The sequence below is a fragment of the Sminthopsis crassicaudata genome, chromosome 5, assembly GCF_048593235.1.
Source record: "Sminthopsis crassicaudata isolate SCR6 chromosome 5, ASM4859323v1, whole genome shotgun sequence".
Taxonomy (NCBI): Eukaryota; Metazoa; Chordata; class Mammalia; order Dasyuromorphia; family Dasyuridae; genus Sminthopsis; species Sminthopsis crassicaudata.
This window is the reverse complement of record NC_133621.1, coordinates 288,683,044-288,710,339: the sequence shown is the minus strand read 5'-3', so window position 1 is coordinate 288,710,339 and position 27,296 is coordinate 288,683,044. Positions and strand designations below refer to the sequence as shown.

General features: G+C 37.3%; 1 protein-coding gene across 13 annotated transcripts in view; it reads right to left on the bottom strand.

Annotated features, from left to right (window-relative positions):
- Window positions 1–7,147: 7,147 nt before the first annotated feature.
- MYBPC1 (myosin binding protein C1) overlaps window positions 7,148–27,296 on the bottom strand; it is a 107,197-nt gene continuing 87,048 nt past the window's right edge. For 5 of the 13 annotated variants that reach the window (XM_074271382.1, XM_074271384.1, XM_074271385.1 and 2 more), the window contains 8 exons: window positions 26,487–26,575; window positions 25,924–26,119; window positions 23,774–23,916; window positions 18,113–18,272; window positions 16,839–16,975; window positions 14,764–14,950; window positions 9,930–9,972; window positions 7,148–7,389 (listed from right to left, as the gene is read on the bottom strand). In XM_074271382.1, coding sequence (XP_074127483.1) covers window positions 9,959–9,972; window positions 14,764–14,950; window positions 16,839–16,975; window positions 18,113–18,272; window positions 23,774–23,916; window positions 25,924–26,119; window positions 26,487–26,575 — 926 coding nt within the window. In that variant the 3' untranslated portion in view covers window positions 7,148–7,389; window positions 9,930–9,958. Of the gene's footprint in view, window positions 7,390–9,929; window positions 9,973–11,869; window positions 11,929–14,763; window positions 14,951–16,838; window positions 16,976–18,112; window positions 18,273–23,773; window positions 23,917–25,923; window positions 26,120–26,486; window positions 26,576–27,296 lie in introns of all 13 variants that reach the window. The other 8 variants (XM_074271377.1, XM_074271379.1, XM_074271380.1 and 5 more) reach the window with 2 other exon arrangements.

Below are 27,296 nucleotides of genomic sequence, written 5' to 3'. Positions count from 1 at the left end.
TTTATGGAGTTTTTCTTCAATTGTTGAACTATCTGTACCATTCAATTTTCTACCTATTACACAGAACAGCTATAAATATTTTTGTACAGCTTGGTCCTTTTTTAAAAAAATTGTTTTCACAAAATTATATGATGATCGATTCTGATGGAAGTGGCTTTTTTCAACAACGAGATGATCCAAGCCGATTCTAATGATGTTGTGATGGAGAGAGCTATCTCAACCAGAGAGAGGACTGTGGGAACTGAATGTGGACTAGAACATAGCATTTTCACTCTTTTTATTGTTTGCTTGCATTTTATTTTTTCTCATTTGTTTTTCCTTTTTGATATGATTTTTCTTGTGCAACAAGATAATTGTATGCATATACTGGATTTAACATATTTTTGCCATGTTTAACATAGATTTGATTACTTACCATCTAGGGAAGGGGTGGGGGAAAGGGGAGGAAATTGGAACATAAGGTTTTGCAAGGGTTAATGCTGAAAAATTATCCATGCATATGTTTTAGAAATTATAAAGCTTTAATAAAAAATAATAAAAATTGTTTTCCTTTTTTATTTATAATTTTGAGAGTTCTGAGAATAGGTTGAAAAGTAATTCTTTGACATTGCAGATCTCGATTTGCTCTCCAGAAAGATTAGAGTACTATACAAAAATTAATTATTCTAATTTCCCTTAAGTTCCCTTAATGAATTGACTAAAAAGAAAACCAGTTTATGAAATGATATTATTCAAAAGACCAAATGTTGAGAGTCGTAAGGGACCTTTGAGGCCATTAACCCTTACCTCTTTATTTTATAGATGAGCAAACTGGGCACAGAAAAGCTAAATGAGTGGCCCAAGGTCACAGAACCAGTAAGTGATATAGTTTAGAGGGGAGAAATTCCATTTTGGGATGGGGTTAAGAGGAACCAAGAAGCGGTTCCATATATTCCTAAGTCTCAATATACCTTTCTTAAGGAATGACCTGAATTTCCATGCTGCCTCCAGAGTAGCTGCAAGAGATTTTCCGTGGATTCTTTAGCAGATTCTCAAATCAACCTGGAGGACTATTTGTAAATACAGTTTGAGCCTCAAGAGTGAGAGGCAAATAGCAGGACTGATGTTCAACATAGATGAGCTTTACTGACTGTCCTGAGCATAAAATCTTCTCTGGGAAGTTGCCATTGCTTTGGGGATAGAGAGAAAGTCAACCCTTGGAAAACATATGTATATATTTTTGTGCTATTTAAAAGCAATATTCCATTTTCTGTATACTTCTCAATTCCCTCTTTCTTGAAGAAGTGCTCTTTTTCACTTCCCCTACTAGTGTTCCAGCTTTCTACTATGGGTATTGGACTATACCTTCCTGGAAGTGAACCAAGACCATCTTTGTTACACAGAATTGCAAACACGTGCGGTCCCCACCCACAGTTTAAGAAGCCATATTCCAGGGAATTCACAATAAGAAACTCCCTCTGTTAATACCTGGGACCCGACAGTTTTAAGCTTAGAAAATTTTCTGGAGCAGAAAGAGTTAAGTGACTTCAACATATTATTTTCACTCTTTTTGTTATTGCTTGCATTTTGTTTTCTTTTTCATTTTTTCCCCTTTTTGATCTGATTTTTCTTGTGCAGCAAGATAATTGTATAAATATGTATAGAAGAATTGCATGTTTAACATTTATTGGATTACTTGCCATCTAGGAGAAGGGATAGGAAGAAGAGAAGGAAAAATTTAGAATTTAAGATTTTGTAAGGATGAATGTTGAAAATTATCCATGTATATATTTTGAAAATAACAAGCTTTAATTAAAAAAAAAAAGAGTTAAGTGACTTGTAGAAAGTTATACAATGTCAGAGATGATAGAACTTTAACTCAGGTGTTCTTCATATTGAGAATAGTTCTGTAGGCTCTAGTTAGTCATGCTTTCTCACTGTTTTAAATCTATCCTAATTAAATTCTGTCAGAACATGAAACCCTCATTGTTTTTAAACTAATAGCGTCATTTACTTGTCCTTGGACATGACTTAAGCTTTTAAAAGTGTTAAATAAGCATGTCCAAGAAAATAAGTGAATATTTAATTTCCAAAGAAGAAATAATGTAAATAATTGTGTTTTATATTTACAAATTAAGAGTTTATTTCTCCTGGAAAAAATGTTTTGGGAGTCTCTCTCTCTCTCTCTCTCTCTCTCTCTCTCTCTCTCTCTCTCTCTCTCTCTCTCTCTCTCTCTCTCTCTCTCTCTCTCTCTCTCTTACACACACACACACACACGTCCTAGATATTATTTTATGTGACTTAAAAACAGGCTGACTTTTTCCAAAACAAAACTCTGTAGGCTGGAGGGACCAATAGGAGGACTAAAAGCATCTCTATATAGAAAGAAAAAAGGGCCAAGTTATTCAGAACAAAGTAACAGAACATACATCATAGCTTTTTTAAAGCACGACTTTATAAGACAGACTTCTCCACACTTGGGTCACGCCAGCTGTACCACATCTGGACAGACAGAAGTGTGTGTCAGGGAACCAGAGTGATTCTTTTTGACACACTGAGATTTTTTTGATTTGTATTGTTTAATTACTAAAGTAATATTGCTAGCACGGGACATTTAGGAGTTCTATAGAAGCCTCTGTTGTCAAGCACACTTCAATAAAGAGAAAGTGCTAAAGCTAGTTCTGTGCTTTTGGGGGACAGCTTCTAGTCTGCCTCTCTCACAACGGGTTAAGGCTGGATTTGGAGTCAGGAAGACCTGATTTCAAATCCTGCCATTGACCCTTACTAGCTGTATGGCTCTAGGCATGGGTAAGTCACTTAACCTTTCTCTGCCTCAGTTTCCTTATTTGTAAAATAGAGACTATAAATATCACCTACCTTACAGGGTAGTTGTTGACCATAAATAATCAAGTCAAATATGAGAAGCACTTAGTAAACCTTCCAGCACTATGTAAGCTTGCTGTTATTACTATCTACCTAATCAAAATGAGATCTGAGCCCCAACCACTGGTTAAGTCCATTTCTTTCTTTTATATTGTCTTTACTTCAGTAAGTGTCAGTCATGTAACTTTGGCAGAATGATGTGAGCTTTATGCAAAAGCAGATGAATATACTTAGATATATAATTATTCTTAGTATATAAATAAATGGTACATCATAATCAGAGAACACAAAACATAATAAACCAGTTTCCAGCCCGCCACTCTTCCAAACCCTGGAAGTCTCATGAAACTAAGATTCGGGAATCGCCTCCGGGGTTGATCTGGACCTGGCGCTTCTGGCCAGTGTTTCATCTGAGTTTTCCCTCCAGCAGGAAAATACTATTATGACAGTGCTCACGTATGTTCATTCTCCTTTTTCATAGGAATGGCCATTACCCCCACCCTCCACACCCAAACTCCCATAAATGTCGAACTCACTGTAAGCTGGTGCCTAAAAGGGTGATAATTTTTCAGTCTTAGCGAGGGTCTCTGACTTCTGACTTTAGCTCTGAGAAGTGGCCAGCCCTGGTAGTGAGCTGGAACTCACGGTCCTGGTGTCCCTTTCTCCTGGATCTTCAGTGGGGATAGAGAGGTGCCTTCTGCCCCATCTATGTTTTACCACTTGACTTCCCATCCACCCCAATTCACCCCTGTTCCTGTTACAGAGGTGTAATAATATTCCAAGTGTGTAGGAATATCCTAGCTCCATTAGGATGCAAATGTGTTATTGCTGTAAATTTTATTTTTGAAGAGGACCAATAACATCATAAAGTGAGGACTTAGATTTAGCTGAGACAGAATTGCGCCAAAGTCATCTGTCCTACTCTCTGCCAGAATGATCAAATTCCTGTCAGGACAAAACTCAAGACAACTGGTGATGGCCTGGGATGCAGTGGATGACCTTGGTCTCTTTGATGTCCAACCAAGTGCTAATCGCTCCACAGAGCCTGCTTCAGCTGCTTTCATGGTCACTGGATCAAATGTTCCCATCTGCCCATTTTCCGTTCCCCTGGGGGGAAGCTTGGGGTAAACATTCCCGGAACTCCTGTGTTAAGCTCAAAGGTGATAATTCCAAAACAAAGTATTCTAGAAAAATTTGGGGAGAAAAGAATTTTTAGCTTAAGATTAGGGTGGGATTAATGATGGGACCCTAAACTGAGGTTTGAGGAGAAAATGTTTCAACTGGTGGAGATGAGAAGTATTCTAAACTCCAGGGATGGGCTGTGTGGATGCATCAAGGTGGGAAAGGAGATGGGCTATAGGGAGTTTATCAAAGTGAGAGAGGGCAGAATAAGATCAGTTAGCAGCTAACCGCCTGGTTTGGCTGAAATATAGAATGCATGGAGGGGAATAACGTGAAATATGGCTGGAAAGTTAGATTGGAGATATTCCATAGAATCTTAATGGCTAAACCAAGGAGGTTGTATCCTATTCTATAGACAATTGAGAGCCACTGAATTTTTTGAGGAATGGAATACAGGGACATTTTGTAGATTATTTTGGTGAGTTATGAAGTGGAGAAAGGATTGACAAGAACAAAGCTTCTCAAACTGTGGGTCACAACCCCATGTGGGGTTGTATAACTGACTGTGGGGGACTGAGAAAAATTTGGCAACAGTAAAAGGTATCAAATATTCCTCCAAGATTAATCCTTTAGTTCTTGTGACAGTAAATAAGCACATCCATCTCATTTATATGCAAACTTGTTTTCATCTTTAATAAATGGTAAAATTATGTGTGTACCAAAGAATTGTTTTAAAATAAGTTTCTTTATGATTCACTCTCAGTAAATATTTTATTTGTATACTTATTTTATGTAGCTGGGACTGCATAAAAATTCCTCATGTGAAAAGAGGTTGCGATTGGAAAAAATTTAAGAAGCCCTAGACTAGAGGTCGTTAGATATTTGGGAGATAATTATAACAGTCTAGGTAAGAGGTGCTGAGGTTGTGAATTACAATCAATATAGTGTTTCATTTATTATAAATGAATGCATTGGAAAAAATGGGATGGTCAATGTCAAATTAATCCTGAGGCTATGCAATTTAATTTTTATTTTACAATATGACTATAAAATTGAAGAAATTTAGAGTAGGGGCCCAGTAGCAGTACATCTGTGGGTGGATGTGTGCATGCATCTCCAATTAAATTATAATGATTCAAGTTAAAGAAGAGGCAATTCAATAATCCATCTTCTGTGGGAGATGAAAAGATGAGATGTTGAGAGAAACCAGCAGACAAGACAGAGAGTATAAGTTCCATTGCGTCGAATGGTACAAAGAGGTCCAGCAGAATGAGAACAGGAAAGAAGCCATTGGGCTTAGTAATATGGAAGTCATCAATGGATTTAGGGCTGTTTCGATAGGATATTGGCAATGGGGGCAACAGGAAACCCTATTACAAAGGGCGGTGAACGTAGACTGGTCTGTCTACAAATTTGGCAGCCAAAGGGACAGATAGGATAGCGAGGTATAATTTTGTTAACTTCTCTCCAAAAACTGCTATTCCTTGGACTTCCCACCATATTACTCCCTTCTTCCTGTCCTTGTCACTCCAGTCCCAATCATCTGTGCTCATAGAAGCAACAGGGCATGATGGACAGCAACTGCACCTGAATTCAGGTATTGCTTTTGAAACTTAGAAGCTGTGTGACTTTGAACAAGCCCTGGAGTGGTCTAAGTTTTGCAAAATAATTTATATATTATTTCTTTTGGTCCTCACAACCACCCTGTCAGATATGTGTTAGTAAAATCCCTACTTTACAGATGAGAAAACTAAGGGTGAAATTATTTTTATTTTGTTTATTTATTTAGCTATCTATCCATTTATTTATTATAATATGTACTATAAATTAAATTATTTAATTTTTTAAATTAATATTTTAAAAATATTAATTAATTAAGTGATTTATGCAGGACCACCCAACTAATAAATGACTGAAGCTGGATTGGAACTCAGATCTTTTCAATTCCAAGTCTCCCACCCTATTCAATTGCATCACCTAGCTGCTTAATTCCTAAGCCTCAGTTTCCTTACCTGTAAAGTGGGATAATGATACCTGAAGCATTTACCACAGAGAATTTTTAGAAAGATCAAATGAGATAATGTATACAAAGAATTTTACAAACCTTAACACATTCTATAAAGATGAGCATCATTAATGAATAATTACATCACCATTATTCGCCAGATCCCATATGCTGAGAAAGAATAGCTTAAATTTTTGTGACTCTTCATTGTATCTATAAAATATTAGTTAACAATGCTTTGGGGCTACTGAGTAGTTATGGATGTATAGCTCTTAAAAAAAAAAAAAAAGGAGCAAGAACTACATTCTCTCATCTTTCCCTGGAAAACTTCCTTTCATACCTCGACCAAACATGCAGAGCTGACTCCCACCTTTATCAACCACTACTCCATGGAAAGCCAAGGTGAAAGCCAAATTATTTGTGGGCTGCTCAATTTTTAACAAAATCTCTCTTTAAGGCTTTCTCAAACGTGACCCTGAGAATCAGTGTGACCTATATATAACTCAGCCTGTAACTACCCCTTCAGGGTGGGGGACTAGGTATCAGAGGAGGGACTGATCTGTTGTTTTTAAGCTGTTTAATCTGAAATTAATTTATTCTTCTCCCCAACAACCCAGTTGCCACCCCCACCCCAATACAAACAAAACAACAACAATAAAAAAAAACCACGTACACAACAAGATGCGAGCAGGTTTTTTTTTCTCTCCAACATAAACGTTTTGTTTTTAAAATTATTATTATACAATTAACTGAACACATTTTGCCTTTTGTTGAGAATGAATTGATTTTCAAGGTGAGGTCTTGGGAAATAGAATACTTTTGTGAATTCAAATTGAAAACTGGCTAATGCAGGAAGACACAGATAATGGGCAGCAGATAATGATACTGGGAGCTGAGAAAAACCCATTTTCCATAGGGGATAGACACGTTTCACCTTCTCCTGCATTGTCTCTGAATCACTATACACTTATGGCACTCTGCAGTCTTGACAAACACAAATCACAGTGCATGCTTACTCTGATCACTTTCTTTTTCTTTTTCTTTTCTTTCTTTTTTTTAAAATAAGATACAATGATCATCAAACACAAAGCAAGGCTGAACATTACCAAATGCCTGATTTCCAATCTGGGTCTTTCCAAGAATGCCCACTCTAAGCAATCCACGTGAATATTTTTATTTTCAATAGAAGGAGGAAAAAAATGACCACACTTGGGTTGCTATTGGAAGAACAATAACCAAAAAATGTTTTCCCACTGGCAACCAGTTTTCACTACAGTAGCAGGGAAGCACTGGGCAGCCTCAGTTTCCCTCAGGATTGCTCGATTCCAAGTCTCGCAAATATGAATCAATTATGTTTGGAGGCACACCTTGCAAAAGAAGCCTGCAGAAGGAAAGGCCACCTAAAAAAGGAGGAGAAAAGGAAAGAGGTCAGAATATCTGAGAGAGACGGGTCTACTTTATTGATTGGGGGGCTAGCTCCTGGGAGAAGGACGGACAAAGAGCCTTTCAGGCTCTGCTGAGGAATCTTCTGACTTAAGTGCATTTAAGGAAGGGAAGGAAACAGCCGGCATTTGGGAGGAAGAGGCAAGTTTCAGCACTCTGGACGCCCAATATGTTCAAATTTGGTGTTGATTTCAAAATACTGACTCTCCCTTTAGCACAGATGTGATGTGAGTGGACAAGCCAAACAGAGGAGTGAATTCACCTGGGCTGTGGGTGAGAAGCAAGACCTATTTTTGCTTTTCTTTCTTTTTTTTTTGGGGGGGGGGTAATTAAGTGGAGAAAGTGAAGGATGGAGGGCTTCACCTGTGATTTCATCATTGTAAGGCACTCCTGGTTCTAGTTATAGCAACCTAGAGGCAGTGACTTGCCCAAGATCAAATGGTGAGTGACAGAGATCAGATGTATCCTTGGGTCCCCCTGACTCTTTCTAGTCATTCAAATAGCATACTGCCTCTACCAGCTTAACCTTCACTCTTCTAGTTAAGTGGTCCCAGAAAACGAGGGGAAGGAATAATGGGACATTATTATAAGCTATTGTAAGTTAACCAGAATATTTTATTATCTATTATAAGTGGATAGAATTCTGACCCCATAAAAGGAGGGGAAGGAATAAAGGGACATTATATAAGCTATTGTAAACTAACCAGAATCTTATTAAATATTATAAGCTAACCAGAATATTTTATAATCTATTATAAGTGGATAGAATTCTGACCCAGAAAATAAGGGGAAGGAATAATGGGACATTATTATATGGTATTATAAGTTAACCAGAATATTTTATTATCTATTATAAGTGGATAGGATTCTGACCCCATAAAAGGAGGGGAAGGAATAAAGGGACATTATATAAGCTATTGTAAGCTAATCAGAATATCTTATTATTTATTATAAGCTACCATAATATTTTATAATCTATTATATGTGGATAAATTCTAACCCAGAAAATAAGGGGAAGGAATAATAGGACATTATTATAACCTATTGTAAGCTAATCAGAATATCTTATTATTTATTATAAGCTACCATAATATTTTATAATCTATTATATGTGGATAAATTCTAACCCAGAAAATAAGGGGAAGGAATAATAGGACATTATTATAACCTATTGTAAGCTAATCAGAATATCTTATTATTTATTATAAGCTACCATAATATTTTATAATCTATTATATGTGGATAAATTCTAACCCAGAAAATAAGGGGAAGGAATAATAGGACATTATTATAACCTATTGTAAGCTAACCAGAATATCTTATTATCTATTATAAATGGATAGGATTCTGAAGACTAGGGGAAGGAATAATGGGACATTATTATATGCTATTATAAACTAACCAGAATATCTTATTATCTATTACAAGCTATTATAAGCTAACCAGAACATCTTTTTTTTGGGGAAGACGATCAATATCCCATTGAAAAACAACAGGGCTGCTCTTGTACTTGGTGTGAACAGTCAGCTACTCTGCTTCACTCTGCTTTGGATACAAAATTCAATATTAAAAGTGTTCTTGCTTATGCTATGATTTGAAAATATATATCATGTGTAAAGTATAAGTAGCTTTATATATAAAACACCCCTTCATGCAGGGTACCAAGTATCTTAGATATATTTATGTAAGGACATAAATCTCCATGCTCATCTCAGTCACATGGAAATGTTTGAAGAGCCTGGTAATGCTTGTTAGATTCATGGAAAGGGTTTCTTACATCCTTAAAGGTTAAAGTTAAGGCCAGATGGTCCCAAACCTTCTTTCTAAAATTTGGGTATTTAATACTGCTCATACATTCAAACCTCATCATGCAGTTTATGGAGCTAATTTACAAATTTATCTTAAAGCAGCAGTGTCAAATTCAAAAAGAGGGACTCTTATTCCCTATATAAAATTCTGTGGATCCCTTCTACTTACCTTAGTTTCCACTTTTTAAAAAATTTTAATTAAATCTTTTCCGAAGGAACCTTTTGGAACAACCTACCCAAATCTCTAACAAAAGTGCAATTCAGACAAAAGCAGCATGCTGTTTGACATTCTTTGAAAACCTCCCCGATGCAAGTCTCAGAAAACCATTCTTTTCTTAAAATGAAAAAAAATCCAATCACGTCTCAGAGGAGGTGTTGCCCTTTGTTTCTGGGTCCATTCCTTGATGCAGTTAGGGGTGGGATGCTGCCCCAGGGGATCCAGCTCCATTCAAGGCCCATGCTCCATCTCAAGACTTAAACAGTTTCTTAGAAGGCTGGGTTATGGTGATGGGTGAGTCCTAGGGGTTAATTCCAAAGTTTCTGAAATTCCCATTTAAACTACTCCGTTAGTGATTAAGGACATACTATTTTCATTAGGTTACATAATGAAAATCACGCCATACTCCACAGGCTCCGTATGGCTTATGACAGTCATAAGCTTCATAGGCCGAAACCGTATGAAAGCTTACCTGAGACGACAATCTACATTCAAAAATCCTTACTGCGCTACAACTAAGGAAGAGAGAGAGAGAGAGAAGTTATAGCATTAATAAAGGGCCGATTCCAAGGGGGATGACTTGTTGAATAAAATTATTTTCACAGTTATAGTAGATGAGGAGATGATTTAATGAATCCTTAGTCATGTAAAAGATGTAGAAAATAGAAGCGAATGGAAAATAAAAGGCAGGATCCAGTACCACTTCAAAGGGCTCATTAATATGTGAAAGCTTTATTAATAGGCAGGACCAAGAGAAATCGACTCCCGGTCTTCGGCCTTAGCGGATGGTAGAGCCAACCAGATTGTGCGATGGATGTTTATGGGAATAGCTTCCAAACCATAAGCTTAAAAAGAAACGACAACATATATATATGGCGTTTTTCAACAAAAGAAAAACACAGACATAGCACGATGATACATATATATATGCTGAAACTCCAAAAGGCAAAATTATTAAGTAAACCTAAGTTAGCCTGCTGGGCCCTACTGGACAATTATATTCCTTGAATTCGTTAGATGAAGTCTCACATTTTAAATGGGAAGATTCAAAGGAACCGAAGCCCTTAGCATAAATCCAATCTAGAGGAGCAGAGGGGAGTGTGTTGAGCATTGTGATTGGAAGGAGTGTAATTCCTTGACAACAAGGACAATTTGATTTTTGCCTTTATGTGGTTGATTATGGGATCATAGACTTGGAAATGGAAAAGATCCCTGAGTCTAAAGAGTCACTTAACAGATGAAGAAATTTGCCCAGAGTCAGAGTTAATGGGTAGGATTTGAACTCAGGTTTTACTGTGTAGGATTTGAACTCAGATCTTACTGATTCCAAGTCCAGAACTTGATCTACTATACTAGCTAGTTGCTTTTATTGATTCTAATCCAGAAAATATATTTTAAAAGATAATTTCAATTTCCTGCTATTTTGGAGGTTTATAAATATTATTTCTGAATGTTCATAGTCACTCAGGAAACATTTATTAAGCACCAACTATATGCCAGGCATTGTGTTAAGTGATGGGGATACACAAAGAAAATTTCTTATGACCTCTATGTCTAAGGGTGACCAATCTTTTCCTCACCGACCTCTCAGACCAAATCTTAGTAGAGGTTTTCAGAATGGGAAGAATTAAACACAAAAATGTGTTTTTACCTATATATACACATATATGAGTATGTGTGCACATATATGTAAATACATTGAAGGTCTTTTAGAGGTCATATAGTCCATCTCTGTATCTTCTAAGTGAGGAGACTGTATGATGCTCAGTCAGATGATGTGACATCCCTAAGATTCTTTTCCTTCAGCTATTCTGCTTCATGTATATTATATCCAAAATTAAAACTTGTTCTTGCTTATGCTATGGTTTGAAAATATATCTTATGTGTAAAATGAATCTAGCTTGATATGGAGCTAATTCACAAATTTATCTTAAAGCAGTGGTGTCAAACTCAAAAAGTAGGAGCTCTTATTCCCTCATGGGATTTGAAAATGTGATAACATTTATGTTTTCTTGTTATTTTTTATTTATTTTGTTAAATTTTTCTCAATTATATTTTAATCTGGTCCAGCTATACTTGAAAGTGTTGTGGGCCACATGTTTGACATCTCTGGACAAAAGGTCTTTGAAGATGCTATTTGGCTGGTTCCCAAGCTTATCGTGGTCTTGTTTAAAATAAGATGCTTCATAATTGTAACTGACTTTCTACCTGATCACTTCTCTCCTCTGTTACTTTACTGTTCTTAAATAATTTGGCCTTCCTCACTCATGGCATAGCCATTGTATGCCATGAGTACTTATGAGGATAGTCAAAAAGCAGAAGGAAAGGCAAGCTTTACATGCAAAATGCATTTTCATGTAAAATAGGAATGGAATGGAAAGTAATATCCAGTGGGATATGAATTTTTTAAACCTGTTGTTGCCCCGCCAAGAAGACTGGTTGTCCTGGGGTAATTAATCCTTGATATATCACTGCAGAATTAGAATAGTGGGACTGGTTTTTATTTATTCTCAATCGACATTCTTACCTTTTTTTTCATTTTAAACAGTTTAACTCTGTTTCAAACAGCTATTGCCTTCAGAACCAACAATGTTTTCCAAGCTATCAAAGTTCACATGACATTCTCATGAATTCACTGATTAATACATGATTTCCTAACAACAAAATGCTTATTTAAAATTCAAATGGCAAAACATTAAGAGTTTCCCATGTTTAATACCCCCAAGATAACATTTTTCTTACCACTTTTATGATATTATAATTTTATATGGCTAGCAGATTTTACCTACTTTCAAAACATGGTATAGAGGAATTATTTTTTAGAAGGTGCCTTGCAAATTTCCATATAGACACTGTCATTGCATTAAGAAATAATAATGCTGGACATCTATTGAAATTGACAGCTGAAATGATATCCGTTGAAATGCCAGATGCAGTATTTTTAATTATTGGTTGTTTGGTTTGAATCTGAAATTTGATTGAGTCAAGAAAGCAGCAGGAAAAAGATTGGAATGACTATCACAGATGTAAAACCTGTTAACAGGTAACATGTCTTTATATTTGGTTTGAAAGTCACCTATTCAGAAAAAAATAATTCCTGTTAAATATTTACAGTGAATATGAATTATGCTATATAATAAAAGACAAAACTATTAGACAGAAAAAAGAAAAGCTTAAAAAGAAGTTCTAAAAACATTTTTAAAGGCACATATACAATTATCTGCCATATTTACTCATTTGACTTTCTGAAGATCGTTATGTTAGTTTTTTATTTTAAAAAGTTCAATTTCATAATAAAAATTTCTTCAGCATTTGTTCTTTGAATTTCAGAAATAGACTTCAAAAGGGAACTTTTTTCATGGGCAAATAAGATTAAAATTAACCCAGGCATAGGCACAAAGATCTAGAGCTACAAGGTAGTTTAAAGGTCTCACTCTCATCTTCCCAATCCCCCCATATCCCCATTTTTCTGAGAAGGAAACTCAGACTAGACTTAGATTAAGTGCTCAGGATCACACAAGTACTAAATGTCAAAAGCAGGATTTGAACTTGGTTCTTTGGGACTCCAAGATCACATCCTATCTCCTAGATTAGACCCCCCCCCCTTAGAGAAACGTAAGAAAACTCATGAACTGGAGAATTTGCTGCAATAAGAGCAAGAGAGGATGCTTTAGGATCAAGCGAGATGTTCTAGTCATGGTCATCCTATTGGTGGGAAGGGGTCAATGGAAACTCAAAACACACTCTAGTTTCCGGGAGCTTTAATAGCATAAAGGTGGTAACCCTTATGCTATGTCCCAAGGGTAAACAAAAATACTCATACTTACTCCTGTATTTTTTGTTTCCCCAAACAGTGCTCAGGGCATTGTAGTCACAGAGGCTACATTGAATGGACTGACAAAGAATAACCATGATTTGGCAAGGTTTGCCAAGGAAATCTGCAGCCCATAAATCCTTAAGCATCCCCATGGCTTAAAATGCATTTTTTTAAAAAAAAGTAATGTCTTTGAAAACAAATACAAATAAAAATCATCAACAGAATATAAGTTCTAAATGACATCCCATATGCATATTGCATTTTTTACATATTCTTCTGAATGACAATAGTATTTACCCAAGTATAGATTAAATTCTTATATAATCTGTCCTCTTAAACCACTATTTCATCAGATAATTTCATTCTGGTTGCATTTTTTATGTATTTTTCAGTATGATAATAGTATTTACCCATGTGTCAATTAAATTCTTATATAATCTCTCCTCTGAAATCACTATTTCATCAGATAATTTCACACTGGTTTCATTTTTAAAAGTATTTTCAGTATGATAATAGCAAGTATAGATTAAATTCTTATATAATCTCTCCTCTTAAACCACTATTTTATTAGATAATTTTATTTTGGTTGTATTTTTTAATGTACTTTTCAGTCTGACACTAGCATTTACCCAAGTATAGATTAAATTCTTATATAATCTCTCCTCTTTTAAACTACTATTTCATCAGATAATTTCACTCTGGTTGCATTTTTTAATGTATTTTTCAGTATGACATTAATATTTACCCAAGTATAGATTATATTCTTATATAATCTCTCCTTTGAACCACTATTTCGCTAGATAATTTCACTCTGGCTGCATTTTTTAATATATTTTTCAATATGACAATAGCCTTTATCCAAACATAGATTAAATTCTTATATAATCTCTCCTCTTAAACAACTATTTCATTAGATAATTTTACTTCACTTGCATTTTTATGTACTTTTCAGATGACAATAGCATTACCTAAACATAGATCATATTCTTATATAATTTCTCCTCTTTAACCACTATTTCACTAAATAATTTCACTCTGGTTGCATTTTTTAGGTATTTTTGAGTATGACAATAGCATTTACCCAAGTATAGATTATATTCTTATATAATCTCTCTTGAACCATTATTTCATTAGATAATTTCACTTCTTTGAGGTTCTTTAGCCTCCAAGACCAACTGCTTCCTTAGGATGTTATCACTGTTGTTCCATTTATACTCACCAAACTGCTCTCACCTTGGCATCCCCCTGGCATTAGCCACTGTACCTTAAATAGACAAAACTTATACAGGATAATATAGACCCATTCTACATGATTACATTTACTCGTATGTATGATATCAGACCCAGAGGAGACGTACAAGTTTGCACCCCCCTCATTTTAAACACTATAACTTTATTTATTGTTTGTGGACTGTGCAGAGATGATTGCAAAACAAAAGAGCAGATCTAGTTCACTTTGGCTCCTAAAGAAGGATTTTAGAACTCATACCTTTCACCTCCAGCTTGCATTCAATCTCCACTGTCCCCAGCTCATTGACTGCTTTGCAGCAGTAGGTCCCTCCATCATAGGGGCTGGGCTTACGAATCTCCAAAGTACAGACTCCTTGGTTACTGAACATCCTATATCTTGGGTCATTCACAATGGCAACTTTGTTTTTCATCCAGGTTATTTTGGGCTATAATTATGTTAGGAAGGGGAAGAAGAGGGAAGGGAATGAATTATAAAAAGTTTAGAAGAAGAGCAAAAAAGCCACTGAAAATAAGTTGTATTGATGGTTTTTTATTTTAAGTCGGTCATTTCCTAATGTTATTTCCACTTCTGACATTGAACCTTTCTTTTTACAGAGAAAAACATTTGAGCCAGACCAACAGTACAGTCACAAACCCCAACGAGGCAGAAACACTCCCCCCCCCACCTGGAGTCCCCCATCTCTCTGTAAAGATGTTTTCATCACGTGTTCTCTTGGATCACATTTGGTCATCATGAGTAGTCAGTATTCAACTGCTTTTCAGTGTGTAACATAGCATTTCAAAGGAAGATTAATAGAGAAAGAGGAAAAAGGACTTCACAGGAACAGTAATTGTTGCAGTTTTAATTTACTTCTACTCTTTGTGTAGAAAATGCTTGAGCCCTTGAGCTCGTGAGAAAGCTCTTGAGCCCTTGAGAAAGAAGACAGATTTATTCAGAATTATTTTGCTATGGATCTGTGGTGGCCATATTAACTCATCCATCAGATCTTAGGAGCTTTTGCAGACATTTCCAAGAAAGCATCACTTCTGACTAGTTTTCCTCCTCTTCTTATCCAAGGTTTTGTTTCTCTAGCACGTCATGGCTTACAAAGTATTTCAAGCCTCATAACCAATCTGAGAGGTTGGTAGTCCAAGGACTGAGCTCATTTTTCAATTGAGGGAACTGAGCCCCAGCTCATTAAGTGACTTAGTTTAAGCAGCTAAGAGCTTGGATCTGTCCTCAGATGCTAACTCCAGGCCAGTCTCTCCAAGTGCACTCTCATCCCGTGACTTCTTGGAAGGATATTCCTTTTTTTCCCAACAGTGCCCTCTGGGCCTCTGGAAGTTGGTCTCAGGTCAGACTTGGCTCTGTTACAGCCAAACTACACTCACTATCTGCTACCACAGAGCTAGGAAGTAGTCCAGATGAGATTTGAATCCAGGACCCTCCATAATAAAGCAAATGTTTTCCCCCTTACATTATCCTGCCATCTCTAGCTCTCCGTTAAAAACACCTACCCCAAGCTTCCTTGCTGTCCTGATAGAAGCCAGTCCTGAGAGTTAAAGAAATATTAGCACCCTCATACTGCTATATTTATCACCAGGGAAGAGAGAAAACAGCATTTGAAAGGCTAACATACTGTTTGTCTCACGAATAATATAGATGGCAAACATAAAAAAAGCATACACGGGAATATCTGCGATAGGAATTAGCTTCTGGCAAAATAAAACACAAATGGAAAGTGCCATTCATGAATTTCAGGGGAAGCTAATTCAGAGGCATCTTAATGATTTGTGGGCTCATCGTAATCTTATAGATGAACAGCTGGAAGTGACTTTGGGGTCCTCATTTTAGAGATCAGGAAACTGAGGCCCCAGGAGGTAAGGAGACTTCAAAGACTCATTAGTCCAACTAGTCTCTTCTTATAGACGAAAATAAGGGTTTTGGGGTGGCTAGGTGGGGCAGTGGATGGAGTACCAGCCCTGACGTCAGGAGATCCTGAGTTCAAATTAGACCTCAGACACTTCCTGGCTGTGTGACCCTGAATAAGTCACTAAACCCCAATTGCCTCAGCAAAAAACAAACAAACAAATAAATAATAATAATAAAATTAAGAATAAATGTTTTGCCCAAGGTGATGGGTAATAAGTTTCAGAAGTGGGGCTTGAACCCAGGATCTCTGATTCCAAAATTGCTGCTCTTTCCACTGTGCCATACAGAATTCATTCCTAAATAAAGGCTTTTGTGAGACAAGGTTTGTCTGTGCAGGGCAGGCTTGTCTTGGGCTGAACTGCTCTTCCATAGCGAGCAGCCCAGGGACTGACCAATCATACCTTTGGATTGCCTCTTACGCTGCAGTTCAGGGTTGCGTTGTAGCCTGCTATGGCATACGTGTTCACCAAAGGCTGGGTGAACATCGGCGCTTCAGTGAAATCAAAGTCATCGTACACAGGGTTTTTGTAGACTTTTCCTATGGAGAAAAACAATGCATAGGGGAAAAAAACCCATCAATGAAATAGCCTTAAAAAGGAATCATTTGGGGCACACTTTCCAAACTGCCCATTTTCTATCCTCCAAGAAACTTGGCAAACACCGGCTGCTGGTACCCTGCGGCCGGTCCTCAGGCTCCCTGCGTGAATGAATACATGTAGGAGTCCTATGCCCATGGCTCCCCTCTGATGATTCTTATCCCTTCTCCTTCCTTTGACCAAGAAGCTATTCAATCAGGGATGCACTGAACAGGAGAAGAGAAGTCATTTTTCAAACCAAAATATGATTAGGAGTCACTTCTCTTTTCTACAGTCCTCATGTCTAGGAAGAGATCGATGGTGGGATCTGAAGGCTCTGGAGGGATCTCATGAGGATCAGATTTACTTAAAGAAGGAAGGGATCTTGGTGGCCGGGTGATCCCTGGCTCACGGACTGAGAAGGGAAAGGGAATCTAGAATCATCTCAGTAAGAAAACTGAAGTTAGGCAGACTGGTCCAAAGTCATACAGATGATATTTTGAATTTTTTTTTCAGAAGCGCTTCCCCAGAATCATGCTGGGAAGAAGTCAGAATGTGATGTAGCTTTTCTGAGGATAATTCTAGTGTTCTTTCTCCTACAGGAAACTCTTCTAATTAAGCAGTCAATAAAATAACAAGCATTTATTTTGTACCAAGCATTGGAGAGACAAAACCAAAGCTGTCACAGTCCCTGCCCTCAAGAGCTTCCATGCTAAAGACCGTGTTCAGAAATGAATGATTTGTTGCCCAAATTCAGCCATCCATCTCCTCCCTGTCAAGCGAGTTAGGGTTTGTTTCATAAGCATCCGAGCATCAAGGCGCCTTATGTTAATGAAACAAGTCACTCTTCTTCCTTTTTTCCCTTGGCACTTGAATTGGACCAAATGACCAGAAACTGGAAGGGATTTAAAGGGTCATGTTTTAAAGCAAAGTGATTGAGAACTAATATTGGTTTTTAATACTACTTTTTGTAGTATTTACTTTGTTAATTTAATATCTCTGAACATTTAGTTGTTTTCTTGTTTTTGTTTTTGTTTTTTCCTTTTTTGGAGTGCCTATTTGCAACCAAGGTTCTGAAGGACCACGGTTCTCCAACTCACCATCCTTGGCGATCACCGCGCTCTCTTTTGTCATTGTGGCTTCTTCACTCAGACCACACATGTTTTCAGCAAATACTCGGAAGTAATATTCGTTTCCTATGACAAGCTCGGTGATGGTAGCATTAGTCCTGTGATAGTGCTCGATGACAGTGAACCATTCCTGAAAAACAGCCCATACAGAGTAGAGTGAAATTCAGTCCTTCAGGACAAGCTTGGTTTCCTCCTTTTAAAAAAAAAACCAATTTTTTTTCTTTGTTGTATGGTACAGTCAAAAAACACTTAAGCATAAAGTCTCCTGAACTGGGTCCAGATACCAACTCTGCTATTTGGAGTTCAACAAAATTTTAGTAATATAATTTTAAATAATAATAGCAACCACTAATATAGCATGTTAAGGTTTGCAAAGAATCCTGGATGTAGAATGACATTTGATCCTCACAGAAACTCTATGGGCCTGGTAGTTTTTCAGATGAGGAAACAGAGGCTCAAGGTTAAGGGCTCAAATAGCTCATGATGTGACCGTAGTCCAGCACCTCTACCAATAAATTATGCTACTTCTTATTACCAATTTATCTGGCTCTGGAAGCCAATTATGATAAATCACTAGAGAAAAATAATCACCACTCACAACAACAAATTAGCCTAATTATAATATTGATTAGTTGACAGCAGTAGCAGTATTGAAATAACCATTATTTTTAATTATCTTAAACATTCAAAGAATGTTTAAGTTGAGTATGACTTATAGAATATATACAACCTGTCATTCACATTTAGTGCAGCTGATGAAGAAAAAATTACATGTATGTGTGTGTATATATACATATATATATATATATATATACATTATATCTTTTTAAAAGACAATTAATACATGTAATATTTTTTTTACGTGGATCACAATTTCCTTCTTTGCAATTTTGGCATTTTAAGTGAGAAAAAGACCATTTAAGTCAAATTGCCATTTTATCAAGTGTAGTAAAATGAATTCATATAAGGTCTAGGCTCTGAAGAATATTGTTTCTCAATAAACTGGGACTGGACCCAAAGTGATTAAGCAAAATTTTACCCCAAGAATTAAAAGAGGTAGCTTGATTATCATTCTGGCTTTCTGGGTAATTAGTAATCCCCCCTTCCCTTTATCTGTTCACTCTCTCTTTTCTCCTTCCTCTATTCCCTACTGTTCCCAACCCCAAATGACTAAATGATGGCCCTTTTATGTAGGGGTTTACTCGTTGGTCTTATTCCAACAAAAGAAACAACTGTCTTGCCCAGGGTCACATAGAGAGGAAGGGTCTGAGGTAGGATTTGACTCGAGACCTCCTCCTCTCTCCATTGTACCACCCACCGGCCACCCAGAATGGCACAATACTCTGTATGTGGCAGAGCAGAGCAGAATTATCACCTGTAAGACTCCCATAGACCATGGCTTTCCCGGGCTCCTGTGCTGGAGTACAGATCCTACACAGCCTGGGCTAGGAATTCTTTGCCTTTCTTGTGTCATGGACTCACCCCTTGGATGTCTGTGAAGCCTTTGGGCCCCTTCTCAGAATTGTAATTTTAGTAGTACAAAGGAAGCCGGAGTTATTAAAAATTTTAAAAGTTCACAAAGCTGTACATAAAAACACATTGTGGGATGATCAATTATGATTGGCAGCTCTTCTCATCACACAATGATCTCAGACAATTCCCAAAGACTCATGATGGAAAATTTTATCTAAATCCAGAAAAAGAACTGAGTCTTTATGCAGTCCGAAGTGTGCTATTTCTACTTTCTTTTGTCTCTTTGTGTGTTTGTTTTTCTTTTTGTTCTGTTTCTTCTTTCATAACATGGCTAATGTGGAAATATTAAACATGATATAATGCATGTATATAATCTACATCAGATTGCTTGCTGTCTTGGGAAACAGGAAGGGAAGGGAAGAAGGGAAAATTTTTTGGAACCGAAATCTTACAAAAATGAATATTGAAAACAATATTTGCATGGAATGGAAAGAAATAAAATATTATTTACATTTTAAAAAACACAAGTTTACAAAACCCCAGATGAAGGACTCCTGGCCTGGATGATGCAATGGGGACAGCTGGAGATGGCTATCAGTTGCAGTAAAGGTTCTCAGGGTCATGGTTATGGAGAAGGGAAGGCTACTGAAAACACAGTGGGTTCATATCTTTTGGATCCTGTTGCCAGGTCTGTATTCAAACGTTCTGAGGATCAACATTTAGAATCAGCTTTGGATATGTCTTTTCACTATTTTTGAACTTGTGATTTCTGGCACGACCCTTAGGTCTTAGGAAGTCTTAGATGCTCAGACACATACCTCATAAGTAATCCATCTGCCCAACTCCCTGGAGGCCCATGTTTTGATGAAAGATAATACTCTAGATACCAAATCTGATCAAATTATGTAATCCAGAAAAAGGAAAAGAATTTGAGATATAAAAATAGTCTGCTCAGAGAAGTCTGAAATTCTTGAGATCTGCTTAAGATTTAGAGCTAGATGGGGTCCTTTGAAGTCATCCAACCCCTTCATCTTACAAATAAGGAAACTGAGGCACAGAATGCTGAAGTGACAACCTAAGTTAGCCAGATAGAGTTATAGCCAAGATTTAAACCCATTCCCCTGCCTCCAAATTTAGCTCTCCTTCCATAGCACATTCACACTATCCTTCCCAATTTTCTCCTTGTCTCCTTCTAGGCTTTTAATTTAGTTTTTAATTTTAATTAGTGAAATTTTAATTTTAATTTAGTTAAATTTAATTTAGTGCTTACCCTGTGGTCAGTCTGTTGAGGGAGTCCCTCCACAGTTAACTAGGCTTATCCATGTACAATGAATTTAAGATAATGGAATTACAATCAAGAACTGGAAGAGCTCTAGTCCGATTCTCTCATTTTACAGACGAGGAAACTGAGGCACAGAAAGCTTAAGTGACATGCCCAAGACGGGCAAGCGTCCATTCTGGAGGTCCCACGCAGCATTCTATCCCCTATGCTACCTAGGTAGGCCCTTTCCAGGTTTTGAGAACCAGGTTCCCCTCTGTGCCTCATACAGGACATTGGAGTGCTATGCTGGAGAGGTCATTGGCTCTGGAATCAAAGGTTCCTGGGTGACCTGGGACAAGGCTCTGAGCCTCCCTGGGTCTCAGTTTCCTCCTCTGTAAAATGGGGGATGTGGCAGTCTCTGTAGTCTGGGCTTCTTGGGAGGCAGCGGACAGCCTCAGAAGAGGCTCCGAGTCACCTGACTCTGTCAACTCCATCCCATAGAAGAACAGTCTCCTCTTATGACATGGGGAATAAAGCTGCCTCCAGTCTCAAGCCTGGTCACAGACACTTTGGAGACTCCTTCTCAGAACAGGGGCCTGTGAGAATTCAAAACTCCCTGCTGAGAGTTAACTTTCAGGGTCTTGGAGGGGATCCAGGGCTCTGTGAACTCCCCTACACTTAGGAGGAAACTTTAAAATATCCTTTTCATGTTGAAGAGTGCGGGAGAGCTGATGTGGGCAGTGGGCAGTGGCTTAGACTAGATCATCGCTCCCTTCTCTTCCAAGCCTGAGGCAGTAATACAAGAAAGGAAATCCTGAAAGAAAGGGCAGCAAAAAGGCTTTAGCTTCTGTCCTCATTAGCTTGGATGAGGAATGGGGTGAACTAGACAAGGTCCGGCCAGTGAATAAGCCCTATGAACCATCAACAAAAACAGTAGAGCCTTCTGTTTTTATCTATGTAAAGCTCAGCCAACATTTATTTTGCACCCTTTTCCCAAATTACTTTGTATTTATTTTTCCCTTTTTGGGGAGGTATTTATATTTGTGTACATTTTTGTATCCTAACAGTAGACTGAAAGCTTCTTGAGGTCAAGGATTCTTTTGTCTTTTCATATCCAGCATCCAGTAAAACAGTTTTTGCCCTGAATTGGGATCAATCTGAAAATATATCACAAAACTAACTGTGACCCAGTGGTCTCACTGTTGAGATTTACCCCAAAGATATGATGAAAGAGAAATAGAGAATATTTCTATACAAAAATATTGCTCAAGTATTATGGGGAAAAAAACCCAGAAAAAAATCTGAATTTCAATGACTAAAAAATGGCTGAAAAGGTTAATAATGGATCATATTAATGTGGTCCTAAAGGATCATGATGGTGCCGTCAAAATGGGGATAATGCAGGACACCCACAGAGATATGGAATGAGGCTGTGAAGGGATGTGAAGGAAGATCATTGGGACGGTGGCAGCCCAGACACTGATAAAGGCATTAAAAAAAAGAAAAACCAGACTAACGGCAATGAGGTTTCAGATGGTAGAAAGAGATAGGGCGCAAACCTATTTTTAAGCTGATCCTTGGTTAGATTGTCTTTATTGTGTTCAGATACAGTTTCCTGCCCCTTACCCCTCACTTCTCCCTCTCTGACCAGAGGCTGCTGGGTGGTGGAAGCCCTGCTGGATCTGAAGGCAGGAAGACCTGGGTGAGAATCCCACCTTGGACACTTTCCTATTCCTGTGACACTTGGTGAGTCACTTAATTTCTATGAGGATCTCAAGGGATTTCTTTGGAGTTAGCTATTCCAAAATTTCTCTTCCCTTCTCAAGCCTCCCATACTCCATCTCTTACTTTATTTTCAGTGAGCTCTCTTCTCTCCCCTTCATCTCACTGGACTGCTCTCTATCATCTCCTTCTCCTAATTCCTGAAAATGGGGTATCCCTTTCTTTCAAGCAGACATCTCTATCCACACTCTCCTGATTTCACCTCCTGGGTCACTTGCACTTCTCTCTAACCTCCAGCTTCTAACTATGGTTCCTTCCTTGCTGCCTTCAAACATCCCTAAATTTTAGCCTTAGAAAAATTTTACCAGACTATCATCCTAATTCTCTCTAAAAAAATTGTAATTTTTTTTCCAAAAAAAAAGCCTTTTATTTTCAAAATATATGCATGGATAATTTTTGAACCCTTGCAAAACCCAGCTTATTCTCCAAATAGGCGCTAAATACAATTTCCTTGCATGCATATCTGACAAGTTGTTCCCTTGCTCAAGACCCTGTCTCTTGCTCTGTTCAATCTCTCCCAAATCTCTCTTTCCAGCCTCTTGGGCATCAGTTCTTCTTCCTACTCTTAGATACAGCCAAACTGGCCTTCTCTATGATCCACAGACAAAGCATTCTCTCAGTTATCTCCCTGCCTTTGAATCGGTCCCATACCTGGAGTGCCCTCCCTCCTCACCTTTGCCTCCTAGAATCAAGTCCTACCTCTAATCCCTTTCTTAATCTCCCCCCTCCCCGGGCTACCAGCACCATCCTCTCTAACTACTTTGGGGTTTTTGTATTTATTCTCCCTTTATTTATTCTGTACAGTCATCTATATGGCTTGTTGTCTCCCCTCTTAAAACATAAATTCCTTGAGAATAAGGATTGCTTATTCATTTGTATTTGTATTCTCAATACCTATCTAGGACAGTCTTTGTCATGCAGTTGATGATCAATAAATGCTTGTTGATTGATTTGTTTATTTACACATACAAGTAAATATTCCATATATACATATATTGATGTATATATTAATATATGAATAGATATTCAGATATGTAAATATATATATGATATAAGATATTACAAACTTGAAATAAAAATATTATTCTCCTTGCTCCTTCAGAGGCAATAAAAACTTCCATGCTCTTTTTGTCAGCTTTTTGGATTGTGTACCCTGTAATGGCAGCATTTCCATCATCCTTTGGTGGGGTCCATACTAAGGCAGCATTTTCTCCCCACACATCTTCAATCTTTACACTTTGGGGTGGGCCAGGACGATCTGGGAAAATAAAAAGCACTTTACAGTGGTGCGATTCTCTGCCTCTCTCTCTCTCTCTCTCTCTCTCTCTCTCTCTCTCTCTCTCTCTCTCTCTCTCTCTCTCTTTCTCTCTCTCTCTTTCTCTCTCTCTCTCTCTCTCTCTCTCTCTCTTTCTCTCTCTCTCTTTCTCTCTCTCTCTCTCTCTCTCTCTCTCTCTCTCTCTCTCTCTCTCTCTCTTTCTCTCTCTATTTATTTGTCAGAAAAACATTTCTGAACTCCTTTCTTCCCACTTTGAGTAGTACATAATCTGAATGCCCACAATTTACTTTTTTTGGGAAAAAAAAGTGCTTTCTTTTACAACAAGATTGTACAACAATATATCAAAAAACATGTTACAACCTCAAAGTTCTTCTTCATTCTTTTCTTCAACCAGAAAAGTATGGTTAATATCATGGACTTATATAAACTAGCACCAAAGAGCTGACTTTTGCCATATGAAATTGTTACTTTGGATGCAGGGGGAGAGTAGTCAAAAGATGAATTAGAAATTCAAAGGAGAATTATTTACTTCTGCTATTCTTTTTTTTTTCTTTTTGTTATTAAAGTTTTTAATTTTCTTTTTTATTTCCCCCCTTTTTAAAGCTTTTTATTTTCAAAACATATGCAAGGATAATTTACTTCTTGAAAATATTTTTTGACCTTGCCAAAATGACAGATAGAAGTAGGAGGGACTTTGGGAAGCCATCTCTTCCATTTTCTCATGTTTAGAAATGACTATGATTTATGGATTGTGAAGAATTTTCCAAATTTTGGTTAGTATTAGAAATTAGCATTCTAGAAGAGTGTTAGGACAGCAAGGAAGGCTGGGCAGTTGAGCTGCTGAGGCTGCAGTAGCTTTGAGGCTAGTTTTAGAAATAGTCAATAAACCATTCCTATAAGTGCTGATATTGATTGGCCACCAATAGGTTTCAGACCAAGTCCCATTTGGTCATTGTTGGTCCTGATGGGCTCAGATTGAATGTAAATAGCAATTATTTCTGCTTTGGCTAGAAACCCTGAAGGCCTTCCCCTCTTAGATTTATTTATCTATCTATTTGGAGTTTCATTTTATTTTATTTTGTTATTTTTGACTAGGTAAGAGAGGAGATTCTTTGCCTCAATTGCTATCTATTTGGTACAGCCTCAGTCAAACTAAGACCTTAGCTTAAAAAGGCATCCAGGGCCATCTCCAGTCATCCTGATCTATATCTGCCCATTAGACCTGAGGCTCTGGAGGGGGAAGTGAGGCAGGTGACTCTGTACATCCCTCCCTCACTTAAATCCAATTAATTTGAATGTCATGATCCTCTTTGAGAATGAAGGACCAATAACAAACTCTGTGATACACATCTGCTCTCCAGGAATGAAAATCTTGAGAGAATACATAAACTGCTTAGAAATAGTAGTTTTCCTCTAGAATTGTGCTACTGGAACAACTGGAAATCATTTAGCAGTTGGGGAAATCTCATGCTGTTCAGTAATGTTCAATAATATCCAAATCTCAAAACCATTTGGGGTTTTCTTGGCAGAGATACTAGAGTGGTTAGCCATTCCCTTCTCCACCTCATTTTACAGTTGAAGAAATTTAATCAAAAAAGTTAAGGGACTTGCCCAGGATCACAGTTAGTAAGTGTCTAAGTCAGTTTTAAATTCAGGGATATGAATTTTCCTGACTCTTAGTCCAGCACTCTATGCACTGGACCACCTAGCACAGCCTTGTGTATCTCATAATATGCCTTTCAGAAGGAATTTTTTGGCAAAATGAAAAAAAATATTTTGTAATGTGAAAAATTGGGAGGTAGGTAGAAAGGGAAGGAGAAATCGATCTGTTTATTAAATTTTAGAATTTTGTGCAACTGCTTTTCTGAAATGGGGCATAGCAGTATTATTTTTAAAAATTTTATTGCTACATTTGCTAGAATTATTGGAAAAATTAGAGCTCTCTATTGCTTTGACAAAAATATTCTGATTTTCTTTCTTTAAACCTACCAACTATCTGAATATCTATTGAGGCACTGTCCACATATTTGTCCACTTTCACTTCCAGATCATATTTCCCTGAGTGACTTCTTTCTGCTTTTCTGATAAATATGATTGTATCCGTTTCAGAGTTGCGTATGTTTATTTGGTTCTTATCTATATCAACACCATCCTTCTTCCAAGTTAACTCTGGCCTTGGTTTTCCCTGAAAAGAAAGGAAAAAAAAAACTCAAGGTAAAACAAGAAAGTTATTTAACTGGATTGTGTTCTTTGAGAATATACAAAAGGGCCACACAGCTTGTCAAGATCAATGGCCGGGTTTGCATCCAAGTCCTCCTGAGTCAAGAAATTATCTTCTGTGTATTTTGGGGCAGCAGCAATAAAAATAGTCAATACATTTACATCAATGTAGAAGTCAATACAGAAAAGCCATTTTTCTTGATTCTCTCAGCTTTGTCAAATCATTGTTTAATGATCTTCCCTTTCAGAAAGCACTTCCTTTTGGTTAATCTAAACCCATCCCCATTTCCTAACATCTTAGAAGAGAGAAAAAACTTCCACATCATTGTTACCTGGAAAGGAATGACAAGATTCACAGCTTCTCCAACTCTTCGAATATAAGTTTGCTTCAGATGTCGAGGGATGCGAATCTTTGGCGGTTCTAACAGAGGAAAGAACATTTTTGAACTGTCAGATTTTCCCCAGATTATGTGGGAAATAAGCATCCATAACAAAGAAAAATAGCAAACTTCTTGAGGTCACAAATGGAGATATTTTCCAGGGACCAACTCTATGAGTTAGTGGTTGGTTCATTTAGGCCATTTTTAGTCAAATCACTTTCTTTAGATAGAAATATTCTGAGACCAAGAAGAACAAAGATTTTCAACCTGATAATCCTTGAAAGTGACTTTCTAATTTCCTCTAAATATTTCCTTTCCTAATATCCAGCTTTCTCACCATCTTACTCTTCTTCTCCAGTGTTTCTCCAGCTGCCAATATCCTTCCTAAGAGAGAGAGAGCTCACAACTGGACAAAATGCTGATGGAATTTGAACAAGAAGGATGCAGTAGGACTATTTATCTATCACTTGCCTCAGTGAATACATGATTTAAATTTATGTGGAAGTCTTCCCTATGTTGATCCACTGGAGAAGAACTACTTTACATATATTCAAGGCATTCTGCTAGGTATTTAAAAATGATTATTTATTTCTTTTAACATTAAAAAAAACCTGAGTTCTAAATTCTCTTCCTTCTTCCTGCCCCTCTCCCATCTATTGAGTAAGAAAGCAACTTGATGTTAATTCTACATATGAAAGCTTCATTCAATCTTTTAATATTCCTTGTGCTGGCTGTTATGACATCTTATCCAATGATTAGATT